General features: G+C 48.5%; 1 protein-coding gene across 7 annotated transcripts in view; it reads left to right on the top strand.

Moving 5' to 3' along the window:
- CAMKK1 (calcium/calmodulin dependent protein kinase kinase 1) overlaps positions 1-24,768 on the top strand; it is a gene marked incomplete at its 3' end in the record, with an annotated part of 95,924 nt that overhangs the window by 31,836 nt on the left and 39,320 nt on the right. For all 7 annotated transcript variants that reach the window (XM_079325434.1, XM_079325435.1, XM_079325433.1 and 4 more), the window contains exons 2-4: positions 7,072-7,590; positions 15,488-15,535; positions 17,069-17,122. In XM_079325434.1, coding sequence (XP_079181560.1) covers positions 7,150-7,590; positions 15,488-15,535; positions 17,069-17,122 — 543 coding nt within the window. In that variant the 5' untranslated portion in view covers positions 7,072-7,149. The remainder of the gene's footprint in view (positions 1-7,071; positions 7,591-15,487; positions 15,536-17,068; positions 17,123-24,768) is intronic.

Genomic DNA, 24,768 nt, shown 5'->3' with positions numbered 1-24,768 from the left:
TTTTTTCTTCTGCTTTCTCTCAGAGTCAGGATTGAAGCATGAGACTGATTTTCATGTTAGGACCCAGCTGTTTATTAATTTTTGTCTATAGTACAGGGAGTTCTACAGCACTTCTAGTTAACAAGCTAAAAGCAAGTAAGTGGAGCTGTGTCTTGCTCTTTACAAGGTCTTTTAAGGGTTAACTACTAATTAAAAGTTAACATCTATATTATTTATACTTTTGACCCAATGACCAAACACCTGTGACCCACACTGTGGGACTTTCTGTCCAACCAAAAACTACTACTTTAAACTAAGGAGAAGAAGGAACAAGAAGGAAGAAAGAGACAACACCCAAGAACTTCCCTCTTGTCCCATGCCTATCACTATATTCTAAAACCCCAAATTCCAAACCCTTCACCATATTACACACTTCTGTTTTAACTACACACCAGTGATTCTAGCTCCATCACCCAAATTTGGAAGCCTCAAAGCAGTGTTCTTCTGAGGGTCAGTGCCAGAAAGCACAGGATGTTTAAAACTCCCAGGCTTCAGGGTTCCATCATCATCCCTTTGGAAGGCACCCTGCCTTGAAAAGGACTGAGGAGGAGGAGGAGGAGGTGGAATGCTGCATTTTCCAGACCATGGTCTGGAGATGTTTGTTGTCATTTAAGAAGTCTGGCAGGAGCAGGGGTCTGAACTTGCTTTTCAGATTTCTCACACAGTGCTGGAATTGCAACAGCTGCTGTTCTCTCTCCTTCCCTGGTTCCTGTTAGAGCTGTGGGAGCCTCACACAAGCCACCTCAGGTCTGATTCTCAGCTGTGGCACAGCAGCCAGGCTCACTGCCAAGAGCTGTGGAGAGAAGAGGGACTGGATGGTTACAGCAGGATTGAGTGATTTCTCAGCAAGCTGTGCTTGTCTGTGCCCTGAAACAGGAGCCTTGTGAGCCCTGGGACAAAGCACATATCAGAACATATATATATATATATATATATATATATATATATAAATTTATCATTTAGGTTGTGTTAAAGTCTTCTGCTTCTAGTCAGAAATCAGTACCCAAAGTGATTCCTGCCCCTTCCCAGGGTGGACAGAGCCCAGATGAGCAGTCTGGTGTACACCTGCCTTCTTTATCTCTGCAAAGACTCCAGGGATTTGCTTCTTTCCAGCTTCACAGAGCTGCAACATTTATTGTCCTTTGCCTCTTGGTTTGGGCTGCCTTTTGGCCAGCAATGTCTGAACTGGTTTTCACAGGTGCCAAGGAGCTCATTTGCTTCTCCAAGGGCTGATTGCTGGCAGCAGCAGTGTGAGTGGAGATGGGCAGGAGGCAAGGTGTGCCAGGGGTAGGCAGAGCTGAAATGCAGGCCAGCTCTGAATTTAATTACTGCAGGAAAAATGAACCCTGAGCTGCTCTCCCACCACAGCAGTGGGACCAGAAATGGCTGGTGCATTATAGCTGAAGTTCCATGTTGCAAACTGCTTATGGGGTTTGTTCTCCTCAAAATTCTCAAAGTCTTGGAATGAGCTGCCTGGGCTTGGGGCAAATGCCTCCCACTGTGTAAAGAGTTGATGGGGTCAGGGTGGGGGTGTGGAATTACCAGGGAAGCAGTGCCTGGGGAAGCCCTGCAGAGCTGGGAGCACACAGGACACTCCAGGATGGAAATGCTCCTGGTCTGTGTTGCTTGGTGTGAGGAGACAGCTTTGGCTCTGGGAGGGACTTGCTGACCTGGGATTTCTAAGATGTCATTTGAGGAGCTGTCCAGGACTTGGCAGCCCAGCCCAGGACATGCTGCCCTCTCCTTAAAGGGAGTTTCTGATGCTGTTGACAGCAGTCAGGGCAGATCCTTCCTCAGATAGTGTCTGAAGGAAACACACACAAGACAGGGCTGGGTCTGCTGCCAGATGTGCCCCAGGCAGGAGGGAGTTCCTGGGGGGGCTCACCTGAGCTGATGGATGCTGGTGATGATGATGATGATGGTGACATCCCCTGAGCTGATGGATTCTGGTGATGATGATGATGGTGACATCCCCTGAGCTGATGGATGCTGGTGATCATGGTGATGATGGTGACATCCCCTGAGCTGATGGATGCTGGTGATGATGGTGATGGTGGTGACATCCCCTGAGCTGATGGATGCTGGTGATGATGGTGATGGTGACATCCCCTGAGCTGATGGATTCTGGTGATGATGATGATGGTGGTGACATCCCCTGAGCTGAGGGATGCTGGTGATGATGGTGATGGTGGTGACATCCCCTGAGCTGATGGATGCTGGTGATGATGGTGATGGTGACATCCCCTGAGCTGATGGATTCTGGTGATGATGATGATGGTGGTGACATCCCCTGAGCTGATGGATGCTGGTGATGATGATGGTGGTGACATCCCCTGAGCTGATGGATGATGGTGATGATGATGATGGTGACATCCCCTGAGCTGATGGATTCTGGTGATGATGATGATGGTGGTGACATCCCCTGAGCTGATGGATGCTGGTGATGATGATGGTGGTGACATCCCCTGAGCTGATGGATGATGGTGATGATGATGATGGTGACATCCCCTGAGCTGATGGATGCTGGTGATGATGGTGATGATGGTGATGATGGTGACATCCCCTGAGCTGAGGGATGCTGGTGATGATGGTGACATCCCCTGAGCTGATGGATGCTGATGATGATGATGGTGACATCCCCTGAGCTGAGGGATGCTGGTGATGATGATGATGGTGACATCCCCTCTGCAGGCAGCTGGTCCTGGTACATGGACCATTGCACTGATTGGAAACCTGGCCTGATTTCTGACCTTGCTGGTGAATAGCAAAGCACTGAGTAAAGCTGCTGTGACCCTTGGGACCTCTCTGTGACAGTGCCTTTGGCTCAAGAGGCACCTAAAGGATGTGCCTGCAGGGAGGGTCTCTGTGACATCCCTGATGCTCCCTCTGGGTGAGCATTTGAAATCTCTGAGCAGCAGCAGAATCTCAGCTTGAACCCTTTCTGTGCAAATGCTCATTGCAGTTATTATCCACTGGGATTCTTCTGTACAATGGACCCTGGGGCCTCAGCATGAGGCAGGTGTTCTCAGGGACACAGAGGACAAGCAGCACCATTCCTCTTCACCTGGAACTGCAACAAAGCCATAAAGTCACTTTTCTACAGCCTGCAGCAAATTTGGGAAATGAAGCTGCGTTTGCTGTGGCTCAGGGAACATTTCTAGTGAGCCAAGAGGATGGACCGGGCAGTAAACTAGATTTACAGTTTTTTATTTTTCAAACAATGCTTTGGAACACTTTATTGAGCATCAAAATGAATTGCATCTGCTCATCTCCCACTCCCACATAAAATACAGAGAGGTTTTCTCCAGGATCATATTCCTTTCAAAAGGGTTTTTTTGTACCATTCTCTGCTCAGTGGCAGTCTGGGAAACATGTGCAGCCATTTGATAAATATATTGTGAAAATCATGGTTGAAGTGGCAGTCTGCCTGCAGCAGAGGAATAGCTACAGGGGAAAATGGTAAATAAGATGTCTGTAAGTAAATTAATTTTGCTCATATAAGATTGTTTGCAGCTTTGGTTTGTGTCTGCAGCATTATCCTCTGTTCTACAGCAGGTGTTCAGTGTTCTGGGGGATCAGCAGGGACAGCAAAGCTGTGCAGGACCTGGTAGAATTTCTGTTTTGCTGGGATTTCCCATCACAGCAAGGTACGATTGTGCCACAGCCTGAAAAACTGCAAATCCACCATTGATTTAACCTTGCAGAAATTAGTAGTTGCCTTTTTTACTGAGTTTATGCACAATAAGACTGGGCTGTACATAACTGATTTGCTGATTCTGAAATCTTTGCTTTCCAATACAGTTTTGGAGGATTTATCAGTGAAAATTAATCCTTCAAAAGAGAAGAACTTGAAACAAAGCCCAACTCTACAGATGAGCAATTATTTTCTTTAAAGTCTTGCTGGATTTTTTAGCCTGCTTTTAGCAGCACTGTATTATTTGTTTCAGCAATGTATGGGTCTGTTTTGATGGGATGGACTGATTTATGGGGTTTATCTTCAGTTTATCTAGTTCAGTTGTCAGTTAGCTGAAGATTTGTTTTGCAGCCTGTGCTGTGGGTTAGAACTGAGCAAGTTTGCTTGAGCTTTTGAGGGGGAGACACCCTGGGTGGCTGAGGAGGAGCATCCCTGTTTGCTGGGCTGCTCCTCACAGTGCTCCTGGCCTTTTTTTCCTGCTGGCTGAGCAGCATGAGACTCAAAAACATTCAGGTGGGTGGATTGTGGGCTTTCACACCCATCCATACAGCAACATGGGCAGATTCTCCCTTCCCCTTGCTCCTGCATATGGGGAAAGCCTTGAGAGGAATGAGGGATTTGTCTTTACTAAGGAGCTGTGAGTAAATGAAACCAGCACTAAGAGATAAAAGAAACAATGGGATGGATTCCACTGATTGATGAATGGGAAAAGATATTGGCCTTTACAAAAAAACTGTAGGTTTGCTGATAAATTAAATTGGATATTGGAAGATGAAAGAAGCAATGGGGGAAAAAAACATTAATTCTATAAGAATTAAAAATTAAAAGGGAGAGTTATACATTAGAGGGGAATCTGAGGTATCAGGTGTTCTGGGCAGTCTGTGCCTCTCAAGTACCTCAGCCAGTGGGGAAAGAGAGAGGGAAATTGGGATAAAAAGGATGCTTCATCCTCCAAAAATCTGAGAGATCCCAGGAGAATATCCCATGGCCTCTCCCTTTATTCAAATAAAGTTACAGGACTCCTCTGTCTCATTTTTGGACATAAACCTCTGGTGTTTGTGGATTAATTTTCCTGACAGCCTTGTGTGGGAGGAGGGAAGGTGTAGGAGCTGCAGGCTTCAGTGGCAGATTCATTTTGCTCTTGGTGCTGCCCAGGAGTGAGTTGAGCTGTGACTGTCCAGGGGCTAAAGCTGCATCAAGGAAGGGCCTTGGGTTTGTTTCCCTGTAGGCAGGAGAAAACAGCTTTTAGAGCAGAGTGGCCTTGGAGGTTCCCTCCTATCCCTTGGGCAAGCTGGGTTAAATGGTGGAAGCATTTTTGCTCCCTCCTTCCCTGCATTTGGAATGATTTCTGTGATGTTCTCTGCTGCAGCCCAGCCCAGCAGAGGCTGCTGAGAGCAGGAGGTGGCTGGTGCTGTCCTGGCCATGGTCTGCAGGCAGGGCTGGGATTGGGGTGACCCTCCCTGGAGCCAGGCATCCCATGAGTGTCACTGGGAATGTGCAGCTCTGGAGGGCAGGAAAGCCTTGCAGAGGAAGTGGGGTGACCTCAAACTTGCAGTTGTCCTGACCTCAGATGCTTTCCAGACTCCATAAAAGCATTTTGCAGGCAGCAAATCCTCAGTGGGCTTCCCACAGATGGGTTTTGAAGGGTCAGTGCTGGCTGGCTGGTTTCCAGCCTGGGTTTGGGGGTTTGGGGAGCAGGGAGGTCTGGCAGAGGGGAGGTTTGTGCTGGTTTGTGGGACCACATGCAGTGTGTGCTGAACCCCAAACCCCTTCCCTCATTGCTGAGAGCCTCCCCAGTGCCTGCACCCTGCCTCCAAAGGGGAGCTGTGCTTTGGGATTGACATGTTTAAATATAGTTTTAATAAAAGCTTTTAAAGCTGATCTCACCATTTCATTACTGTTTTGAGTGAGTGACACTTCTATCAATTTGTTTCAAGCAAGCCTGCAGAAAAAAACAGGAGAGGGGAAAGGAGGTGAACAGAGGAATATCTCAGATTTGGGTATTCCCTTTCTGTGACACCAAGTGTCCAGCATGCATCCCAATCACTGCCACATGACCTGGGGTGAAGCCTCCAGTCAAGACCTTAATCTGGTTTTCTCTTTGATATAAAAGGTTGTTTGAGCTTGGCTGCCATGGGGGACTCAGGAGGTCATGCCTGTGCAGCAGAGTTCACTGTGGTGTGTTTAACTGAGCATTGCAGGGCAGCTCTGAGCTCCCTGACAAGGGCTGTGTGTGCCCCAGGCTGGTGCTGGATGGGGCTCTTTGGACTCACTCACCCCCACCCTGTCCTCATGTAAATGAAATGTAGATGCAAGTGCCACCTGGCTTGCAGGGGGTTTATGCACAACCTGCTTTGAATACAGAGAGCCACTGGTTGCAATATTTCAGGGTTAAGCCTGCTCTGGAATTCACTGGGTGCAGGCCAGGGTGCTGTGGGTGAAGTCAAGTCCTCCCCCACTATCCCCAGGAGCTGGGCAGAGGGATGGAATGATGCAGTGCTGCATCTTCAGAGGTGATTAAGTGTTGACAGCCATGTGCTGCAGAGGATCATTTCCTGCTCTGCATTGTGCTGGGAAGACTGAAATCTGTTTTAAATTGAGACTGAAATTAGCATCCAGGAAACAGCGATTTTATGCAGCAGTTTTTGCTTTGTATTGCACTTTTGTGTTCTGTAGGTCTTTTCCAGAGGAAAAGCTGATTCCCACCACACTTTAATCATTAAGCATTGTTGATTTGCAGCAATATTAACATGTGTTTGCACACAGACTGCAGCTGGGTAGGGCCAGGGGCAACCTTAGAACTGGATTTGCTTTAAATTCTGCTCCTGCTGACCACATTGCAAATGGCAGTGTGGAAGTCACCAGGCTTGGCTGTTCTGTGACACTCTCTAGGGCCCTTCAGGGCAGCAGAGGGACTACTGGGGAGCCCTAAATGGCTGTGGAGTTGTTGTTGTGCCTGTTGGGTTTGAGTACATGCCAGAAGCTCTTGTATCCTATAAATAAGAATGCAAGGGGTTGAAAGTTCGACCCTTGGCCCTCAGCTGTTGGGATGCTTCTCCCAGTGTTGTAAGCTCTGGTTGGCTCTAGGTCTGGCTACAGAAGGAGAAGTTCTCTTTAGCTGTGTCACTTGTTACACATCAGATAAAATCTCATTTTTATCTCTTTCCTGTCCAGCTCAGTGCCTGGGTTTGCCTTTTAATCTGAATGTTTGTATCTTGTGCCTGTCAGGATTTTGCCTTCACTTTCTTGCATGCTGGAAAAAGCCAGAAATAACTGGTTATGTTTGTGTTGAGAACATTATTATTATCCAGTTTAGCTCTGTTTGTGATTCCTTTCAGGTATTTCATGGAGCCTTTGAGCCCTGACATCACTGCTCTCTGTGTGGCCATTTGAGACCAAAGGAGCTGGACACAGCCATGGGAGACTCTCCAGGAAATGTCACAGATGGAGGCATGGACACACAGACTGAACTGGTGGAGAGGGTGGCAGCCATAGATGTGTCTGTTGTCCCAGACAGGAGTGACCAAAATGGTGAAGACAACCCTGAAGAAAATGACACAGTCTTTTCTGATAGCATAAAGGACATCCAGAGGAATGGGGTCAGCACTGACCTGGGGATCAACGAATTCCTGCCTTCCCAACAGTCAGAAGATGCTCACTTGAGGCATGTTCCCAAGAGACCTCTAACTAGACCTGGTCTGTCAAGTAGGAAGCTGTCCCTTCAGGAGAGATCATCAGGAGGTTATCTGGCCTCCAGCAGCACTCCAGGTTGTGGTGCTTATGCCACAGGGCCATCCCCACGGATCATCAGGAGACCAACCATAGAGTCCCACCGGGTCTCCATATCAGACTCTGAGGTAGGCATGCTCTCCCTACAGCTGTGTTGAGGTAAGGGAAGTCTTTCTCAGCTGGTAAGGGGAGCCTTCAATCTTCTGGAGTAATAGATCTGAAACCACTGTTATTTCTAAGGGGGTGGAAAAATCCCTGGAACCAGGGATCTTATTAGCTTGGAATTGGAGAGCTCTGCTGGGTGCAGCCCTGGCCCTGGCATTTGGCTCCTTCAGCCCTCACCAGCCTGGGGTAGTCTTGCTAAGGGACCCCTGTGTCATGGTAGCATGCAGGAAGTCTTTCAGGTTGTTCAGAGAAAGGGCTGTGGCCAAATGACTTTGATCTTGTGTCCCTGCTGTAGGTGCCCTTTGGGAATTCACCAGTCACAGCAGCTTTGCTGATGGTATTTTATGGATTTAAACTTCTGGAGATTATGTATCTACTATTGTGTTTTGCCATAATTGAGGGCACGATTTAATTTTATAAAGAGCTTAAATGCCTGGCTCCTGTCAGGGTTTTCTTTTCTCTTTAAAGCATTTGTAACAGCAGTGGTAAGGGAAGGCTGTGACCCTGCTGTCCTTCAGAGGGGTGGCTGGGTGGCTGTGGTTGTTCTGCAGCTGCTCTCCTGGTCCCAGACCTGCCCTGGAGGAGCTGTGACATGCTGTCAGTGCTCCAGTGTCTTGATGGGAGAGGGTGATGGATGCAATTCCCAGTGCTGGATGTGCTGTAGTGGAGAGGGGGGCTGTTCAGACCACAGTGTCATGACCTAGATGCCTGCAGCAATGCAAGGACCCACATCACTGGGGTTTAGACTTCTGCCAGTGTGGGTCTAAGGGACCTGTTTAACATCTGTGTGGCTTGGTGTTTCCCTTTTGAGAAGTGGGTGTTTTCCCTTGCACATCTGAAAGGATGGTGGTGCACACCAAATCAGCAGTTGTCCTCTGGGGAGCTGTGCAAGCCACATTAGCTGTGGGATGGGTGGTGCAGCCCCTGCTGATGAGAAGATACATGCAGAAGGTGCACTGCAGAGACTGCAGCTTCTTTGACAGCAGCCATATGCTTTAATAAGGGAGGCAGGGAGGGAAAGGAGCCAGTTCTTGGAAGCAGGACGTGACTTGAGTGCCAGCTCTCCCATCCTGCAGTGCTGTGATTGTGCCAGGAGTGAGGCTTTTCTGAAATCTTTCAGTATAACTGCAGTCAAGTGTGACTGGCACATTCCCATCTGCAAGCAAATTCAAAGTGCTCCATCCTCTTCCCCAGCATCTGCATCCTGGGCAGCCAGGGTTGCTGCCTGGGGGTGGGAAGTGCTTAGTTTGAAATGCAGATGTGGAGCCCTTGTGTCCCTGCTCCTGCAGCAGCTCTTTACACAGTGCTGCCTTTTTCATGGCTACTTTGATATCACTGAGAGACCACTGCTGTGGTGCAGCAGAGCTGTGCTCACTGGAAACCAGCATTCATATTAATGGGGAGTGGCTGTGGTAGGAGTGGGAAGGGAGCCTGGGTGAGCTGGGAACATTCTGAGGTGGTGCTTGCACTCACAGAATACCCTCAGGAGCTGTGCTGCTCTTCCCACCTTGTAGGGATAGCATCTGTACCTCTAAGGAACAGAAGGATTAGGAAATGCATGCTTGGGTACAGGGTAAAATTAGAGGCTGGGGACTGAATTGTGAGCAGTGTGTCAGGTGTATGGCAGCAGGGTGAGGGTGCAGCTGCTCACAGCCCAGCCCCAGGGTCACACTGGCAGCTTCTGCCCAGTGGCTGCTGAAGGGTTCTTGTGCTGGTGGCTGTGAGAGGCACTGCCAGTCCTGATCTCAGCTGTGCAGCTGAGAGAGACAGCAGGGAGCTCTGAAAGAAATGGAGAGCAGGTCTCTTATTCTCTGTCAGGCATTCTAAAAGTTACCAGGGTCTCTGTGTTGAGGCTTGTGGTCCTATTGGGGATGAAATCAGCCCATAATGAGAAATACAGTCAGGGTGCATTGGCAGCTGCTGCTGCTGGGTGTCTCTTGGCTGCTCTGATGTGCAGACCCTCAGTGAGCAGCAAGGCTGGAGGGTCCCTGACAAAATCCAGCTCAGCAGGCCCAGCACTGCCCTGACCTGCCTGCCAAGGGCTCTGTTGCACACCTTGTGTTCCAGCAGTGCCTCTCACCTGCTCAAAGCCATTTTGGAGTTGGTTCTTTCCCCTTGCTTTGGGTTTCTGGCACCCTCAGTCAGTGCCTTAGCAGAACATCCATTGCTGCAGCTCGTGGTCCCTGCCTGGGTCAGTTGCTGAGCTGGAGATGAAGTTCAGGAGCACTCAGGCACTCTCAGACAGTGCAGGCACTGTCTGTCAGGAGCAGGGATGGATGGCACAGCTGCATGTCACAATTTCCTGTTGTGCTGATAGCCATCTCACACTGGCTGCTTCCCTCTCCTGCAGGATGGCAGCTCAGTGCCTGCCTGCCATTGATGCTGTATCCTGGACTGATCTGCAGAAATAATGGAGAGATGTGCTCTGCAGGGACAGAGTGTGGGGACACAGCAGAGCTGAATGCTCTGCTTTCACTGATGAATTATGGAAGAACACTGTGTTCTCTCAGAGACATACTGCTGAGCTTTTTAATGCTGGTTTAATATTTGTTCACAGGCTGGGAGGGAAACTTCTGTTCAGGGATCAAGAGGTACAAGAGCTGAAGCTGAGCCTGTGAGGCTGAGGGAGGATTTATCCAGTGACAGCAGCAGGCAGTGAACTGGGGCTGTCCTGTCCCTGGACCTATTCCACAGACACTGCCTTCTGAGCAGCTTTTGGATTTGTTGTTTGGGCAGAGGTAGCTCCTGGGCTGACAGGGCTGCAGCAGGGCTTGTTGTCTTGCACAAGGACTATTCCCAGAGACACCAATTAGCCAAGTGCCCTTGGACAAAGAGCTGGCAGCTGCTGGTGTCTTGCAGCCACTGCTGACAGCCCTGGCTCTGCAGTGTAAACTCTGCCACAGAAATAACGTGTTCTGCTCTCCCATCAGTGTTACTGTGCTCTTAATTAACCTCATCTGTCATTTCTCTATCAAAAACTGGTCTGTAATTTTAAAAGTTCCCTGTTTGCTCCCCTCTTTTCTTAGATTACTCATGGCCTGTGGCCTGGAAGGTTCTCTCAGTGCTTCAGGAGTGCCTGATGGGATTTCTGCTCCCTTTCAGCTTTGCTCTGACAAGGGAATGGCTTTGCCTTTAGCTGTGGCACAGAAGTGATTAAGCTGAAGCTATTAAGGGTACATAAAGCTGCAGAGCTGAGGCACAGGCCCCAGAGTTCAGGCCCACTTTGCCTCTGTTGATGTGACATTTCCAGCTCCTGCTCACTGCTGGCAGCAAGGCAGGAGAGGATTTTTCAGAGGCTGCTAAAAGCAGCTTGCTGCCCAGATGATGCCCTGGTGTTTGTATGTGCTGGGGAAAGACTGAAATGTTTGTACATGGGCATCTTGTCCCTGTCTGACTGACAGAGCCTGTCCCATCTGTAACTGCAGGTCTTGGATCTGTGGAAGGGGAGAGGAGCTGCATGTTGGAATGAGGCATTTGAAAGTGGGTTTGGTGGGGTTTTTTTGTTTGTTTGTTTTGTTTTTAATTCTGCTATTTTAAAGCAACCTTTTTAGTTAGCCAAGAAAATCTTCCTTGAAGAGTGAAGAATAAGGGATGTCTTTTTTTCAGGTTTCTCCCCAGACCTGCCAGCACAGTTAATTGCTTTATACAGTTTCTTCTCCAGTCTCTTCAGCTGAATTTCCTTTCTCTTACATATGTTCCCTTGCTCTCCCTGAGCCCCAGTTCCCCCTTCCCTGGTGTCCACATTGTCTCTCCACCCTCTGGGATCAGTAGGAGACTGTTCCAGGTGTCCCCATCCATTGGAATCAGCTGCAGCTCTGCAGGAGTGGAGAGGATGAGTCAGGCAGTGCCTTCTCCCTCCTTGGAGATGCTCCTGGCTTGCAGATGCAGGGAGGAGAACGAGCTGACAAAGGGAATTTTCCTATGCTGGATGCCCATGGCTTACTGCAAAGGCATGGAAAATCAATCACCTTTTTGTCCTTTCTTTCCTTGGTTTTCCCCATCTTTATCACAGCCCCTGCTTGTTTGGCCACCAAGGAACTGGTGTCAAGAGCTGAGGCAGTGCCTTGGTGCTCAGCTGAGCTGCTCCAGGTCTCACACTCCCCCATGGCCTGAGAGCTGCCTGGTTTTCTTCAAAAAGTGATTTCCTTGCTGTGCACAAAGGTAAACTCAGGTGGGACCAGGCAGAGGCAGGAACTGAGCTCCTACTCAGGTGGGCTCAGAGCTTCCCCTTGCAGCCCCACAAATCCCCCAGATGAATTTCTTCTCACTGTGGTTCAAACTAGAGCTCTTGTAAAGACTAAAGATGTGCTCTCTGCCCAGCCATTGTAAAGACTAAAGATGTGCTCTCTGCCCAGCCATGGCCACTGCAGTGCAGCAGGGCTGGGCTTTCTTTTTGCACTTCTTTTTGGATGTTGTTTCAAAATCTGTTTATTTTCTTACCACCAAGAGGTGTGGGCTTCCTGTCTATCCTTCTGTGTCCCTCAACAACTTTCTAGTTTGAATTCATTGCTGTCCTTAATATCCATTTTCTGGCTTTTATTTTCATTTTGCCTGTTTTCAGAGCTGCCTTCACTTCCCCTTCTAGGCAGGATGAGTTTAAAGCAGTGTTTCCTCATTTTTCTTCCATGCCTCTCTTTAAGGTATATCTCTGAATTGCTGAAAATTCTGTTCAGTTTGAGGAATTTGGCTTTGTTTAGGAGACAGAATTCTCTATTATATATGTATTCTCTGTTATATATGTATGTAGGCAATCTGTTTTCAGAAATGTCTGATTTTGGAAATCAGCTCTGTTTCTCCCTTCCCATCCATGCATCTCCCTGGGACAGCAAAGACTCAATTCTCTGAGAAACTGAGTTTCTGTCACCCAATGGTGACCATGGTGGATTTTGAGAACATGGCCTGGATTGCACTGTGCTTTATGATTTTTGACCAATTTTTGTTTTCTGTAGCATTGATTTCCCCCCCTTCCTCTCTTGACTAATACCTTGGACATGTTAACACAGGGGGTATCTTGTTTTTTAAGGTGAAAACAATTATTACACACTTGGGCTGGCTCAGTCTAATTTGGTGACAGCTTTTCATTAAAGGATCTCATTAATGTTCTTGCTCTGTTTGTATTTATCAGCAGTTGCAAACACATCAGCGTGATGAAATCAAGAGAATTGTACAATGTTATCTTACAGAAACACTTGGCCCAGAGATAGGTGTTTTTCTCTGACAAAGGAATAGGACAATTATCCCTCTTCCTGCAGGAGAAGCAAATAACAGAATAACAACCCTTCCAGCCTGCAGCAACACGTGGCAGGAGTCTCTTCAGTGATGAATTATGGTCTTTTCGGCAAGGGGGAAAAATGTAGAAAGCATTTATAATGTGTTTGATTTTTACTGTGTTCAGCTCAGGTGCTGGAAGCAGAAGCTGAAGTGGTGGAATTCCCACCAGGAATTATCTGAGTGCAGAGTGATGGGGGTGTGGGCCAGGCAGGGGTGTGGTGACAGGAGTGTCACTGTGGCAGGCTGTGCTGCAGATCTTGTCACTGCCTTTCCCTTGGACCCCAGCTGGGAGTTCCTTCCCACTCCTTTAAAAAACTGTCCCCAAAGTGGAGGGTTCTGCTGTCACCAGCTCCATCTGGCACAGTGAAACACCAGGGAGATGCTTCAGGTGGTCAGAATGGTGGGGGATAAGGATGGATGATGGATGGATGGATGGATGGATGGATGGATGGATGGATGGATGGATGGATGGATGGATGGATGATGGATGGATGGATGGATGGATGGATGGATGGATGGATGGATGGATGGATGGATGGATGATGGATGGATGATGGATGGATGGATGATGGATGGATGGATGGATGGATGGATGGATGGATGGATGGATGGATGGATGGATGGATGGATGATGGATGGATGATGGATGGATGATGGATGGATGGATGGATGGATGGATGGATGGATGATGGATGGATGATGGATGGATGATGGATGGATGGATGGATGGATGGATGGATGGATGGATGGATGGATGGATGGATGGATGGATGGATGGATGGACGGACTACATCCCTCACAAAGGGCTCTGCTCCTTTTGGAGGGAGAGGAAAGGTGCCACCATGGCTTCCTTGTCAGTCTGTGTGAGCCAGAAGAAGCAGCCCTTGGTGCTTTAGAGACTGAAACAAGATACTGGGTGTAGAGCAGAGTCAATGGCTGTGTCTGCTCCTGCAAGTGATCCCTGCTCAGGGAGGAGGCCTCACAGCAAGACCTGGTCATTTCAGGCTTGCTGGTTTGGGGAGCAGGAGGTGTTGGAGGCTTTCTTGGAGGAATGGTCACTTTTCCAGCTGCCCCAGTGGGTGCTGCACCCTCTGCAGCACTGCAGTTTTCACAGGACCAAGTGAGGGGCACAAAGTTGAGCACAGAGAAACCAGGACAGGAGGCATCATCAAAAAAGCATTCCTGCTGAATTTGTGAATATCCCCACGATGCAAAGCACAGCCTCACACTGGGGAGTGAATCTGCTGGCACAGTGTTTGCAGGGGGATTTGCCCTCCTTGTGTCCATACCCTGGTTTCCTGTATGCTGCCCCTCCTTTAGATAAGGGCATCCTTTCAGGCTCCTCATGCCTTACATCTTGGCTTTTGCTGGGTCATGCTTTCTCCTCTCTTGGTGCTCCTAGTTCTGATGGATTGGTTTTTTACCTTTGGAAAAATATGTGCTTTGCTAACTGCAGAGTTAATACACTCTGTGGCCCCATTACTCACAGCTGGCTGCTCTTCCCTGTCAGAGAGGTGGAAAAAACTTCCTTTCCTGGCATCAAGATCAAGATTTAAACCATTCCTTGTATTCCTGACAAGCCACAGCTTGCAGGCTTTAAAAGTCATCAGTCCCCCATTTCTTTACTTTTTATTGTGATGATCTCTTGAGTTAGGAGCATTAGGAATATTTTCTGGTTGGTGATTGAGAAGAGTCAGAATTATCATCTCTCACACCTGTGCTGGGTCCTGAGAGGCAGAGGATTGTTGCTGTTGGTGGGAATGCTGCCTGGGGCAGAGACCCTTACACCCCATGCTCATGGACTGAAGGCAGCTGGCACTGCTTCTATGTTGTGGTGCTGCTTCTGTAGATGGCAGAACTATTTTGAGGTTTGTGGAAAGGCTAATTTACCTGTCTGCATGTTTTATATCAACTTTATTCCCAAAGAAATGCAGAGGCTGGCTGTAAATTTCCAGCCTGCTTTAGTGCTTGGCAGCCTTGGGGAGAAGCATTCAAAAATGCTGGCTTGGGCAGTGCATGCCATCTAAGGCTCAGCCCACACCATGTCCTGGGGTTGGAAAGTCCTCCTTTTCCTCACCCCACCAAGGTGGGGGCTCTTCCTTCCCTGCAATGCAGTTCAGTGCTGTGTTCAGTGAGCTCCACTGCAGCCCAGTGTGCCTGGAGGCAGCACTGCAGAGATCCCAGCAGAGCTCAGGTGTGTGTGCTGTGCCCCATGGACCCTCTCACAGTGCTGCTGTTCCTTTAGGAAATAATAATAATAATACAGCTCTAAAGGAAGGCTGGGTTTAACACCAGGTGGCTGCATGGATCGTGGATCATCATGGATCTTGGGTTCCACCTTGTTTTCCCACTTTCCCACTGGGGTGGTTTTGCACCAGCACAAATCAGAATTCAGCCCATAATTGTTTTGTCTTGGGTTATCAGAAACAAACAAACAAAAAAAAAAAGCAGTGCTTATAGTGTAACATACACCAGTTTAAGTAAAATTAAGTCTTTAATTATTTAGCACTCTGCTGCTACTTGAACCTGATTCAAACTCACTCATTTCCTTTACCAATCCTCTAATTATGTTCTCCTTTTGATCTGCAGGACTGTGTGCAATTAAACCAGTACAAGCTGCAGAGTGAAATAGGCAAGGTATGTACTGGGGCTTATGTTGGTCACACCAGCCTGTGTCACACATCTGAGCAGGGGTGGGAAGCTGTGCCAGCCCAAGGGACCTCACTGGCCAAGCTCTGTTTGGTTTGGGTTTTTTTTTAAATTGTTTTTAGGCTTTCTTTCCCTTATTAGTTTCAGCAAGTCTTGTTCAAGGTCACAGTGGAGTTACTTCCTTTGAAATCTAAATTTATTTTTCCTCCCTCAGAAGGTGGTTAAGCTGGCTCCCTTTCAGGATGTTTGCTTGCCAAATGTAACACTGAGAGCCTTTGATACATTAATACAACATAACCAGGAAAAAAATAAAAACCAAAAAGATGATCAGGGCAGATGTTTGGTCCCCATCAGGACTAGTTAAAGTTTTTATGTCATGTGAAATACATGTTTAATTCCAGTGCATGTTTAAAATGTTTAAAAGCTGCAGAATGATTCCAAAGAGATTCCTCTGGAGTTGCTGAGGGGTCTGGGCTGGGGAGCAGCTCAGACACTGCACATTTGGCCGTGTGCCACCTTGCAGATGGGCCCACAAGCAGTGCTGCTGTCTGGAAGCTGTGCCTGCCTCTGCAGCTGCAACACAGCCTGAGCTGCAGAGACCTTCAGCAGTTTAACTAACCCAAATACCCCAAAAGAAGAGGCCCCAGGCTGGGATGGCAGCCCCACCACCTGTGCTGTGAGCTGTGCATTTGGCTGCTGGCAGGCAGGCAGGGAGAAAACCTGCAGGCACCACTGCTGGCACAGCAGATCCCAAACTCACACACAGCTTCAGACCCACTTAGGATTTCTGTATGGCTCAAGGAGAGTGTGAAACCTTCTCTCAGCTGGGTTTGTCCCTGCCTCCCTCCCTGTGGGTCACAGCAGGCAGATGGCACTGGGGGGTTGGTAGAGGCTCTGCTGTGCTTCTGGATCATCCAGATGGCTTGTTAGTCTCCTCTGAGACCAGAACCTTATTTCAACTCTCACTGAAGTCAAGAGAAGTATTTTGAAGGCTCTGGTGTTCATCCCACTCATTTATTCAATAGTTGGTCATGTCTCACTTGCACAAAAAGAGGGTTTACTTGGAAGTTTGCAAAAACAGCAGTTTGGATGGAGCTTGGCTTCAGGCTGTCCCTGGAGCTGTGGATGCAGCAGCATCCAGGTCTGCATCTGCCTGGGCAGCATGTGGCTGGTGAAACAGGAAAAGTGTTCAGGCAGAATTTCCAAATTTTCACCAAAAAAAAGCTGCTGTAAAGTTTTTTTCTCTGCTCCCCTGTCTGGGTTCAGACAGACATGGTGGCTTTGGCTCAGGGCAGGAGGTGATGGGTCAGCTCCTCCAGACATCCATAACCCTCCAGTGGCTCCAGCAGAGCTGCCACAAGATGCTACCTTGCTGTAGGGTCACATCACCTGCAGACTGCTCAGGGCTCAGCAGGGTCTGGGGGCCTTGGGAGTTGTTTTTTTTCCCCAACTGTGGTCTCAAGGAGCAAGAAGATGAGGTGAAGCTGCTGAGCTGCCTGTGCAATTCCTGTTTGTTTTCAGGGCTCCTACGGCGTTGTGAAACTGGCCTACAATGAGAACGATGACAAGTATTATGTAAGTGTCTCTCTGCTTCTCTTTGCTGCTGTTCCCCCCTGAGAGCTGGGTCCTCTCCCCTCTACCTGGCTGCTTTCAGGCTGTGATTTGGGTGCTTGCAAGGAGCTGGGGCTGTGCTGGGCACAGAGCTGCTGCCTGCAGGAGGGGACGGTGGGTGCCTTATGTAACAGGCAGGCTGCAGCAGCATGCTGCTGATTTGCCTTGGCATTTTCTAGCTATGAAGCAGGTCACCTGAAATTAGAGGCATGTGGGTGGTGGTGTTCAGCACCTGCTGTGCATTGGAAGCCTGGCCTGGAATGTGTTTTGTAAGGAGAAATGCTGAACAGGGTGGTGTGGCTGGGCAGTGCCAGGCTCCCTGCATCCTGGGGGATGCCTGGGGACACTGGGCAAGGCTCACTGTCAGGGCATGAGGTGTAGGGAGCAAGACAGAAGGCAAATCTTGGGGTTTAACAAAGCCAGGGTTGGAGAGTTTCATATTCCAAAAGATCACTGCTGCTCTGTGCCTCCCCTTTCAGAGGCAGCTAAATCCCAACCATCCCAGCTGAAATTCCTGCAAAATCTGTCTGCAGATGTGCTCATGTCCCTGGGCTTGCCCTGTGGCTTGCTTTGTTCAGGCTGAGAGCAGGAGCTGGAAGGAAGGAAAACTTCCTTGCTGTGTGTGGCTGTGCCTAGAGGCTTCTGGAAAGAGCTTCCAGCAGTTTGTGATGGATCCCAGGGCAGGAATCTGCTGAGGGATCTGCTGCCCGGCACAGCCCTGCCAGAGCTGCTGCTCCACTCTGCTTTTGGTGAGAATGTCCTGCTGTTTCATCCTGTGGATGAAAATGGGCCCAGCAGAGCCCCCAGGCAGCCTCAGTGCTGCTGCTTGTCCTTGGGACAAAAGGGGATAAGGATGTGCTCTGGAATATAGACCATGCTCATTCCCTGCTGCTCCCCAGACAGTTTTTCCTCCCTGACTCTTTATTACAAGTGACACACAGGTTGGAAGGGTCAGGTGGGAATTCTATGCCTGTGGGTATTTCTTAGCCTTCTTGTGCTTCCAGCAGGCAGGAAACTGCAGCAGGAATGTATTGAAATGAAGGATGGAAGAGATGAGACAAAAATCTGGACAAGGTGCCCCTGGAGCTGGCCTAGGAAAGGAGCCACAATTCTTTCCATCTCCCATCCTTTCCAAACTGATTCACAGCTGCACCAGAGCTTTTTCCAATGGCTCCTTTCCTCTGCTGCCCTCCAAATCCTCCCTGCCATGCCCTGCAGCAGGATGGTTTGTTCTGCAGTGATGGTGCCAGCCCTGGCTTCCCTGATCCATCTGTCCTGCCAGCAGAGTGGGAACACATCACACCCATAAATCATGTTTCTTTCCTGCTGAGAATACCTTAAAAAAATTAATCCTTATATTTTGGCACTGCCCTTTTGTTCAGGAAATCCCATGGAGCTGCCCAGTGGTGGGCAGCAGCTCAGGGCTGGGTTTGGGAAGCATTGCCTGCTGCATTCCTGTCCCTGTTTTGGATGCAGATTAACCCCATGGATGTAGATTTAGCTGGTGAAATCAAAACCAAAAGTGAAAGCCTGTGTGCAGGTTAGCCTGGTGTGTGTTGGTTAATCCCAGTTAATCTTGGTTTCTAATCTAAGCAAGCACTTTAAAGGTGCTGCAGGCTGGGAGGGGCAGCGTGCCTGGGGGCTGTTTGGGGGCAGGCAGGGCACAAAGCCCCTCAGTGCAGCACTGCAGGGATCTGCCTCTGCTTCACCCCATCCTCCTGTGGGGTTGGGCTGGGTGCCAGCTGGGGTCTGGGGCTGTGGTGTGCCCAGGGCAGTGCCCTGGGGTGTGTGCAGGGCTGGGTGTGCCTGTCAGTGAGGAGGGGAGGGGGCAGGCTGTCAAAGGCAGTGATCTCTGAGCTCTGTTTCCCTCTCTGTGTCCTTGTTCCTCTCTTGGCTGGGATCAATTACCAAAATGAATTATGCCCCCAAATGACTTTTTTCCTATTTCTTTACAATTTTGGTCCTTGTTATTGCAGCACACTAGCTTAAAGACAATAAAGAAGGCAGCAACACCCTGGTCTCATGCTGAACCACTGCAAATGAAAATCACTTATAGAAGCAATATCATAGAATGGTTTGGATTGGAAGGGACCTTCAAGACCATCAGTTCCAACTCCTGGCCATGGGTAAGGACACCTTGCACTAGACTGGAGTGCTCCAAGCCCCATCCCACCTGGCCTTGCTCACTAAAGACCAACCAAGGGCTGATTTCCTCCAATTACTTTTTACTGCATTTCATCACTGAGACAAAAAACCATCCAGAGCTAAACCTGGGGGAAAACAAACACACAGAAAATGCCCTTCCCAACAACTAGAGCCCCAATTGCTTCCACTAACTGGGAAGAATCATTATGGGGTCGGGGTGCACTGCTGAGGAACATTGGTCTAATACCAATGCTCAGCTGTGACAGACAAAAGACTAACAATTTAAAGTTACAAAGTGTATGTTTATTCAGCGCTGAGCAGCAGTGAGGTAATCCTCTAATACACACTGCAAAATCACAGGTGATCACAGAGTATTTATTGGGAAAGGATTCAAACAAATACATATTCATAATAACAGTCCCTCCCATCCCTCCTTCCCATGGTAATTAGCTTGAATAGCTATTAAGCATCGACTGACTTCTTAAATTAAGTCCGGGGTTGTTTTCGTGGGGAGGGGTCTTAAAAGGAGGAAGTAAGGCGAGTCTTCCTCAGCCTAAACTCTTGACCTTTTCCATCAATGCAATACAAATGATTTCTGGGGATAGTCCAGTTTTCCAAAGAATGGTTTCTGGTTCCATTGTCTATGTTCCTTTGGATCTGCTCACTAGTTTCATCTTTTCCCATTGTAAGCGCAGCTGAGCAAACATGAAATGACAAACAATTAATTATTTAAGTTTCAGATAACTACTCCCTTCTAACTTTTAATTATTTTCAGCAAGGTAACTAAAATCCTAATTTTCTAAGATTAGTGTTTCAGGGTCAGGGTCAGCTGTGCCCTTGCCCAGCTGCAGTCCATGCCTGGCACCCTCATCCTCCTGTGCCTGTGTTTCCTGGGAGGGCAAGCTCTGATGGAGACACCTCTGCTGCTCCAAGACATTAAGGCAGCTCAGGAGCTGGCAGACTCTTCAAAGCTGCAGAGAAGCAGTGCCAATTGCATAACTGGCTCAGGGCAGCTTAGCTCTCCACCTGCCTGGTGTGCCTGACCCTTCTGAGCTCAGACAAATTCATCCTGCCCTGCTTGTCCTTCCCATCCTGGGCTGTTCCTCAGCAGTGCATCCTGACCCTCTAATAACTCTTACCAGTTAGTGGAAGCAATTGTGGCTCTAGTTGTTGGGAAGGGCATTTTCTGTGTGTTTGTTTTCCCCCAGGTTTAGCTCTGGATGGTTTTTTGTCTCAGTGATGAAAAGCAGTAAGAAGTAATTGGAGGAAATCAGCCCTTGGTTGGTCTTTAGTGAGCAAGGCCAGGTGGGATGGGGCTTGGAGCACTCCAGTCTAGTGCAAGGTGTCCTTACCCATGGCCAGGAGTTGGAACTGATGGTCTTGAAGGTCCCTCCCAATCCAAACCATTCTATGATTTTCTTTCTATAAGTGATTTTCATTTGCAGTGGTTCAGCATGAGACCAAGGTGTTGCTGCCTTCTTTATTGTCTTTAAGCTAGTGTGCTGCAATAACAAGGACCAAAATTGTAAAGAAATAGGAAAAAAGTCATTTAGGGACATAATTCAGAGTGTGACTCCTAATTCTTGCTGAGGTGTGGGAACCTTTGCTAGCTCCCTTCAAAAAGGCAGAGTTTATAGGGAGCAAGGACTGAATATAGCTCCTGTCAAAACCAAAGGAAAGATTGCTGCTGCTTTAATGAGCTTCAGATCTGGCCTAGAACTAGGAAAAACTCCCAAGAAAAAAATTCAATCACCTCATTTGGGAAAAAAAATGTAGATGGGCTGTGTTTACTTTGTGGCTTTTATACCTTCCATTAAAGATGAGGGAGTGCTTCTAAGAGCTTTTCCCTTGGTTGCTGGGAGGGCTGTAAAGTGTCCTGGCTCCCATCACTGGATGCAGGGAATGTGCTGGACCATGGAAACTGGGATTTCTGCACCAGGTATGTGACCCCAGGTCCCTCCAAGGAGGAGACCCTGCTGGACAGCAGAGCTGGCTGCCAGAGCAGGGGACCCTGCTGCTCCTGGGGCACATGGAGCTCTTACAGCAGCTTCTGTGGGGCCCTGCCAAGGAATCCTTTACACTGGAAAGGTTTCAGTGGCTCAGTTTGAAGGAGATGCTTTCACGATGACTAGGGGAAAAATCAAAGGCCAAGTTCTGTGAAAAAGCAGCAAATAAAAAGCAAAGGCAAATGTGTCCAAGCAGAGATCTAGATTGGAATCATTGTGCTGATGGAATTTGGTTCTTTGATGCCTCAGGTCATGTCTTCTCCCTGTTTTCAATCTCCAAATCAGCTTGCAAAGAAAAGTGGTTATGATGGGCATTTGTTATGCTACTGCTGGAATAAGGCAATAGCATTTAGATTGTCAGTGGATTTTTCTTTTTTTCATCCTTCTTTTTTAATCTTGTTTCCTAAGAAACAAGATTTGTGTGATTGTGCTCTGCCTCTGTTTGTACCTAATCTTTGCATGGAGGTCTATTTCCTACCAACTCTCAGTGATGGAAGGAGAAATCCCTTCCAAGTTTATGAAAGGAGTGGCTGAACAAAGTGCTGCTGCTGAGAAGGTGGCCAGCAGCAAACCTTGAACTCTCCAGCCCCTGCAGAATCCCCTTTGGTTGCCATCCAGGCAGGAAGGGAAGGCTTGGATGTGTTGCTCACATAAGAGCTGCTGAAGCACTGCCAGCTGCACTCCAGAGCAGGGAGGGGATCTCTGGCTTCCTCCAGCACCTCGTGCTGTTCAGATGAGGGCTGGTGAGGGGCTGGCTTGTGGGGGTTCTTTCTGACCTCCAGGTGCTCCAAGGCACCAAACTCCAGAGCTTTACAGGCTCTTACTTCGTTGGGTAATCTAAATAAGCAAAGCAGCTCATAGTTAAAAAGGTTATTATTTATTACAAAGCACATCAGTCTCAACAGTACACAGACAAGCAATGGCAAAGCAGCAGCAATAAGCAAATGGCTAGAAGACAGAATGGCTAAAGCAAGTGGCTAAAAGCCATAATGGCTAAAAGCAACAGCTCTCCCAGTACATACTGTTATATAGCATTTTTCCAACAAACTAAGCTGCAAATTCAGACCACCACTCCTTAACCTATTAGAACTCTAGTTTCTTAGCACACCAGGTTACATATAGAACTATGTATACAATCTGTCTTGTTCTATCTAAGAAATGTAAGCAATTTTCTTACTATAACTCTATTATGTCTAAATCCTTTCTGCAGCTGTGGGTCTGGAGCCTCCTCTGAAGATATCAGTACACTGGAACACTCACTGCTACTGTGGCATTTGAAACCTTTCCTTTACTAAAAGCATTAGAACTCACTCTAAAACTTATTCAATCCCTGCACTCTGATTTCTCTCTGAAGAATTCAGAGAGACTCCTGACTCACTGGCTCCAGCACTGGGTCACCCAGGGTGGCAGCAGGATCCTGGGGAGGCATTTGGGGACTGAGAGCCCCAGGACAGCATCCCTGCTCTGCTGGCATGGCATGGATGGGCACAGCCTGGTGGGGAATTCTGCTGATGGGACAAAGGTGACAAACACAGCAGGATTTTAAGGCCATGGCAGCTCAGCCTGGCTGGTTTAGGATTTTGTTTCAGTTCATAACACTCCTCTTTCCCAGCAGAGCTTCCCTGTCAGCTGCTTTGTCTGAGGGATGTTGTTAGGCAGGGCAGGTGAAGAAGGGCTGGAAACCCTCTCTGGTCTGTTCAGCATTCCCACAGTGTGCCCTCAGGCACTAGCAGAGGATTTTGTGAGCATCATCCCACTCTGGGAACTCTAGGTAGGGACTGTGCACAGGCTTCAGCCCTTGCAGTACAAGTCTCTCCTGTAGCAAAATGACATTGTAAGCACTGTGAGAGCATCACCAAGGACAGGTGATAAGTTCACTTGGCTCAATCATTTTGTCACCCTTCCCTCCCAAAACCAATGGCCATTTTGCCATGTTCATTACCCACAGCTTGTGGTCTCACTGTTGTGAAAGCTGCTATGTCACAGGCATTCCTCCTCTCCCTAAGCCTGGGATCTCCTTTCCCTCAGGCAGCTTCCCTGTGGTTTCCAGCTGTAAGGTTGACAGGAGGAGAGCAGCAAACTCAGCTAATAAACACACAGCAGAGAAAAGCACACGGCTCCTGCTGTTTCTCAAAGGGAAATGTCAAGACCTGTGTCCACATGTGAATAGTTGGGAGGAGGATGTGTGGAGGAAATCTCCAGGCTCCCTCTTTGCCTGAGAAGACTGAAGCAAAACTTGCCTGTGCAAAGGGAAAATCTCTCAGCTTGGCTCTCAGCTGGTTCTTTATCAGAAGGGCATTATCTGGGTAATTAGCTCTGCCTGTGCGTACAAATGTCTTTGGCTCTTCATGCATGTGAGCCTGAAGGAGAGGTTTGCTGAAGCATCCCTGAGATGCTCCCATGACAGCACCAGGGTTCAGGAGGAAGCCTGGTCCTGGCAGCTCACTGTAATTAAAGTGAGGCTTCACAGCCATGTGCCCTCCTCTCTGCTCTTGTGATAATTAAGTGGTTCTGGCCTGTTGCATGGTGAACTTTGCTTTTTGTCCCTGTCTGAGCTTGTCAGTGCAGTGGGGCAGGTCCCCTCTCTTCTGACCCAGCCCTGCTTGTGCAGTAGCAGATATTGGTGTTTCAAAGCTGCTCTAAGAAATCCTGGTGCTTCTTTCCCAGCAGTAGTGGTGGTTTGCAGTCAACTCACCTATGATTCATCAATCCCCCACTGCCCCTTGAGTGTCCTTCCAGGAGTTTGGGTGACAGCAGTAGCTCTGTTCCTCCATTTCTGTCCCTGAGAGCAAATCTTGTCTTAGCTATTGCTCCTCTTACCTTCCTGCTCCCTCCAGCTTCTCCTGGGCAGGGCTGTCCTGGTGTGGGCATGGCTGGTGCTGATGGTTGAGTTCCTCAGGCTAGGGCTCCCAAGCTCCCAAACTTGGGAGCTTTCAGCAGCAAATTGCATCTTCTATTTTGTCCTTTTTCTAAAGCTCCTTGCCAGAAGGCAGCAAGGACTCAAGATGGGATTGGAGCAAGAGGAGAGTTCTCCTCCTGGGTTGGCAGTGGTTGAAAGAGAAATGGATGTACCAATTCCTTTGATTTTTCTCATACATTTTCATTATGGAGAGATAAAAGTGGGGAGTGTGGGAAGTCCTTCAGGCTTGGTCCTGGCCGTATTTGGAGGTGGTTGTGTACATCTTGGATCCCCTTTCAGCAGACCATGAGTCATCTGGCTGCCTCTATTGGACACAGAGCTGTGCTAAGTCAAAGATAAGCACTTCTGAGTCTGTCTCTCAACACCATCATTTCTAACAGTTGGTTTGGAGCTGTCAGGCAGGATTGAAACACTGCACAGTGTCTCAATTACACGGGTGCAAATCCAGAGGATTTCACTGGATCAGTACCAAAAATAACAATCCTTTCAGCAAGCCATGAACCTGGCTGCAGTGGGAGCACTGATGGGAGGTGGGGGTG

This window comes from Erithacus rubecula (assembly GCF_903797595.1).
Source record: "Erithacus rubecula genome assembly, chromosome: 22".
NCBI lineage: Eukaryota > Metazoa > Chordata > Aves > Passeriformes > Muscicapidae > Erithacus > Erithacus rubecula.
This window is presented reverse-complemented; position numbering and strand designations above follow the sequence as displayed.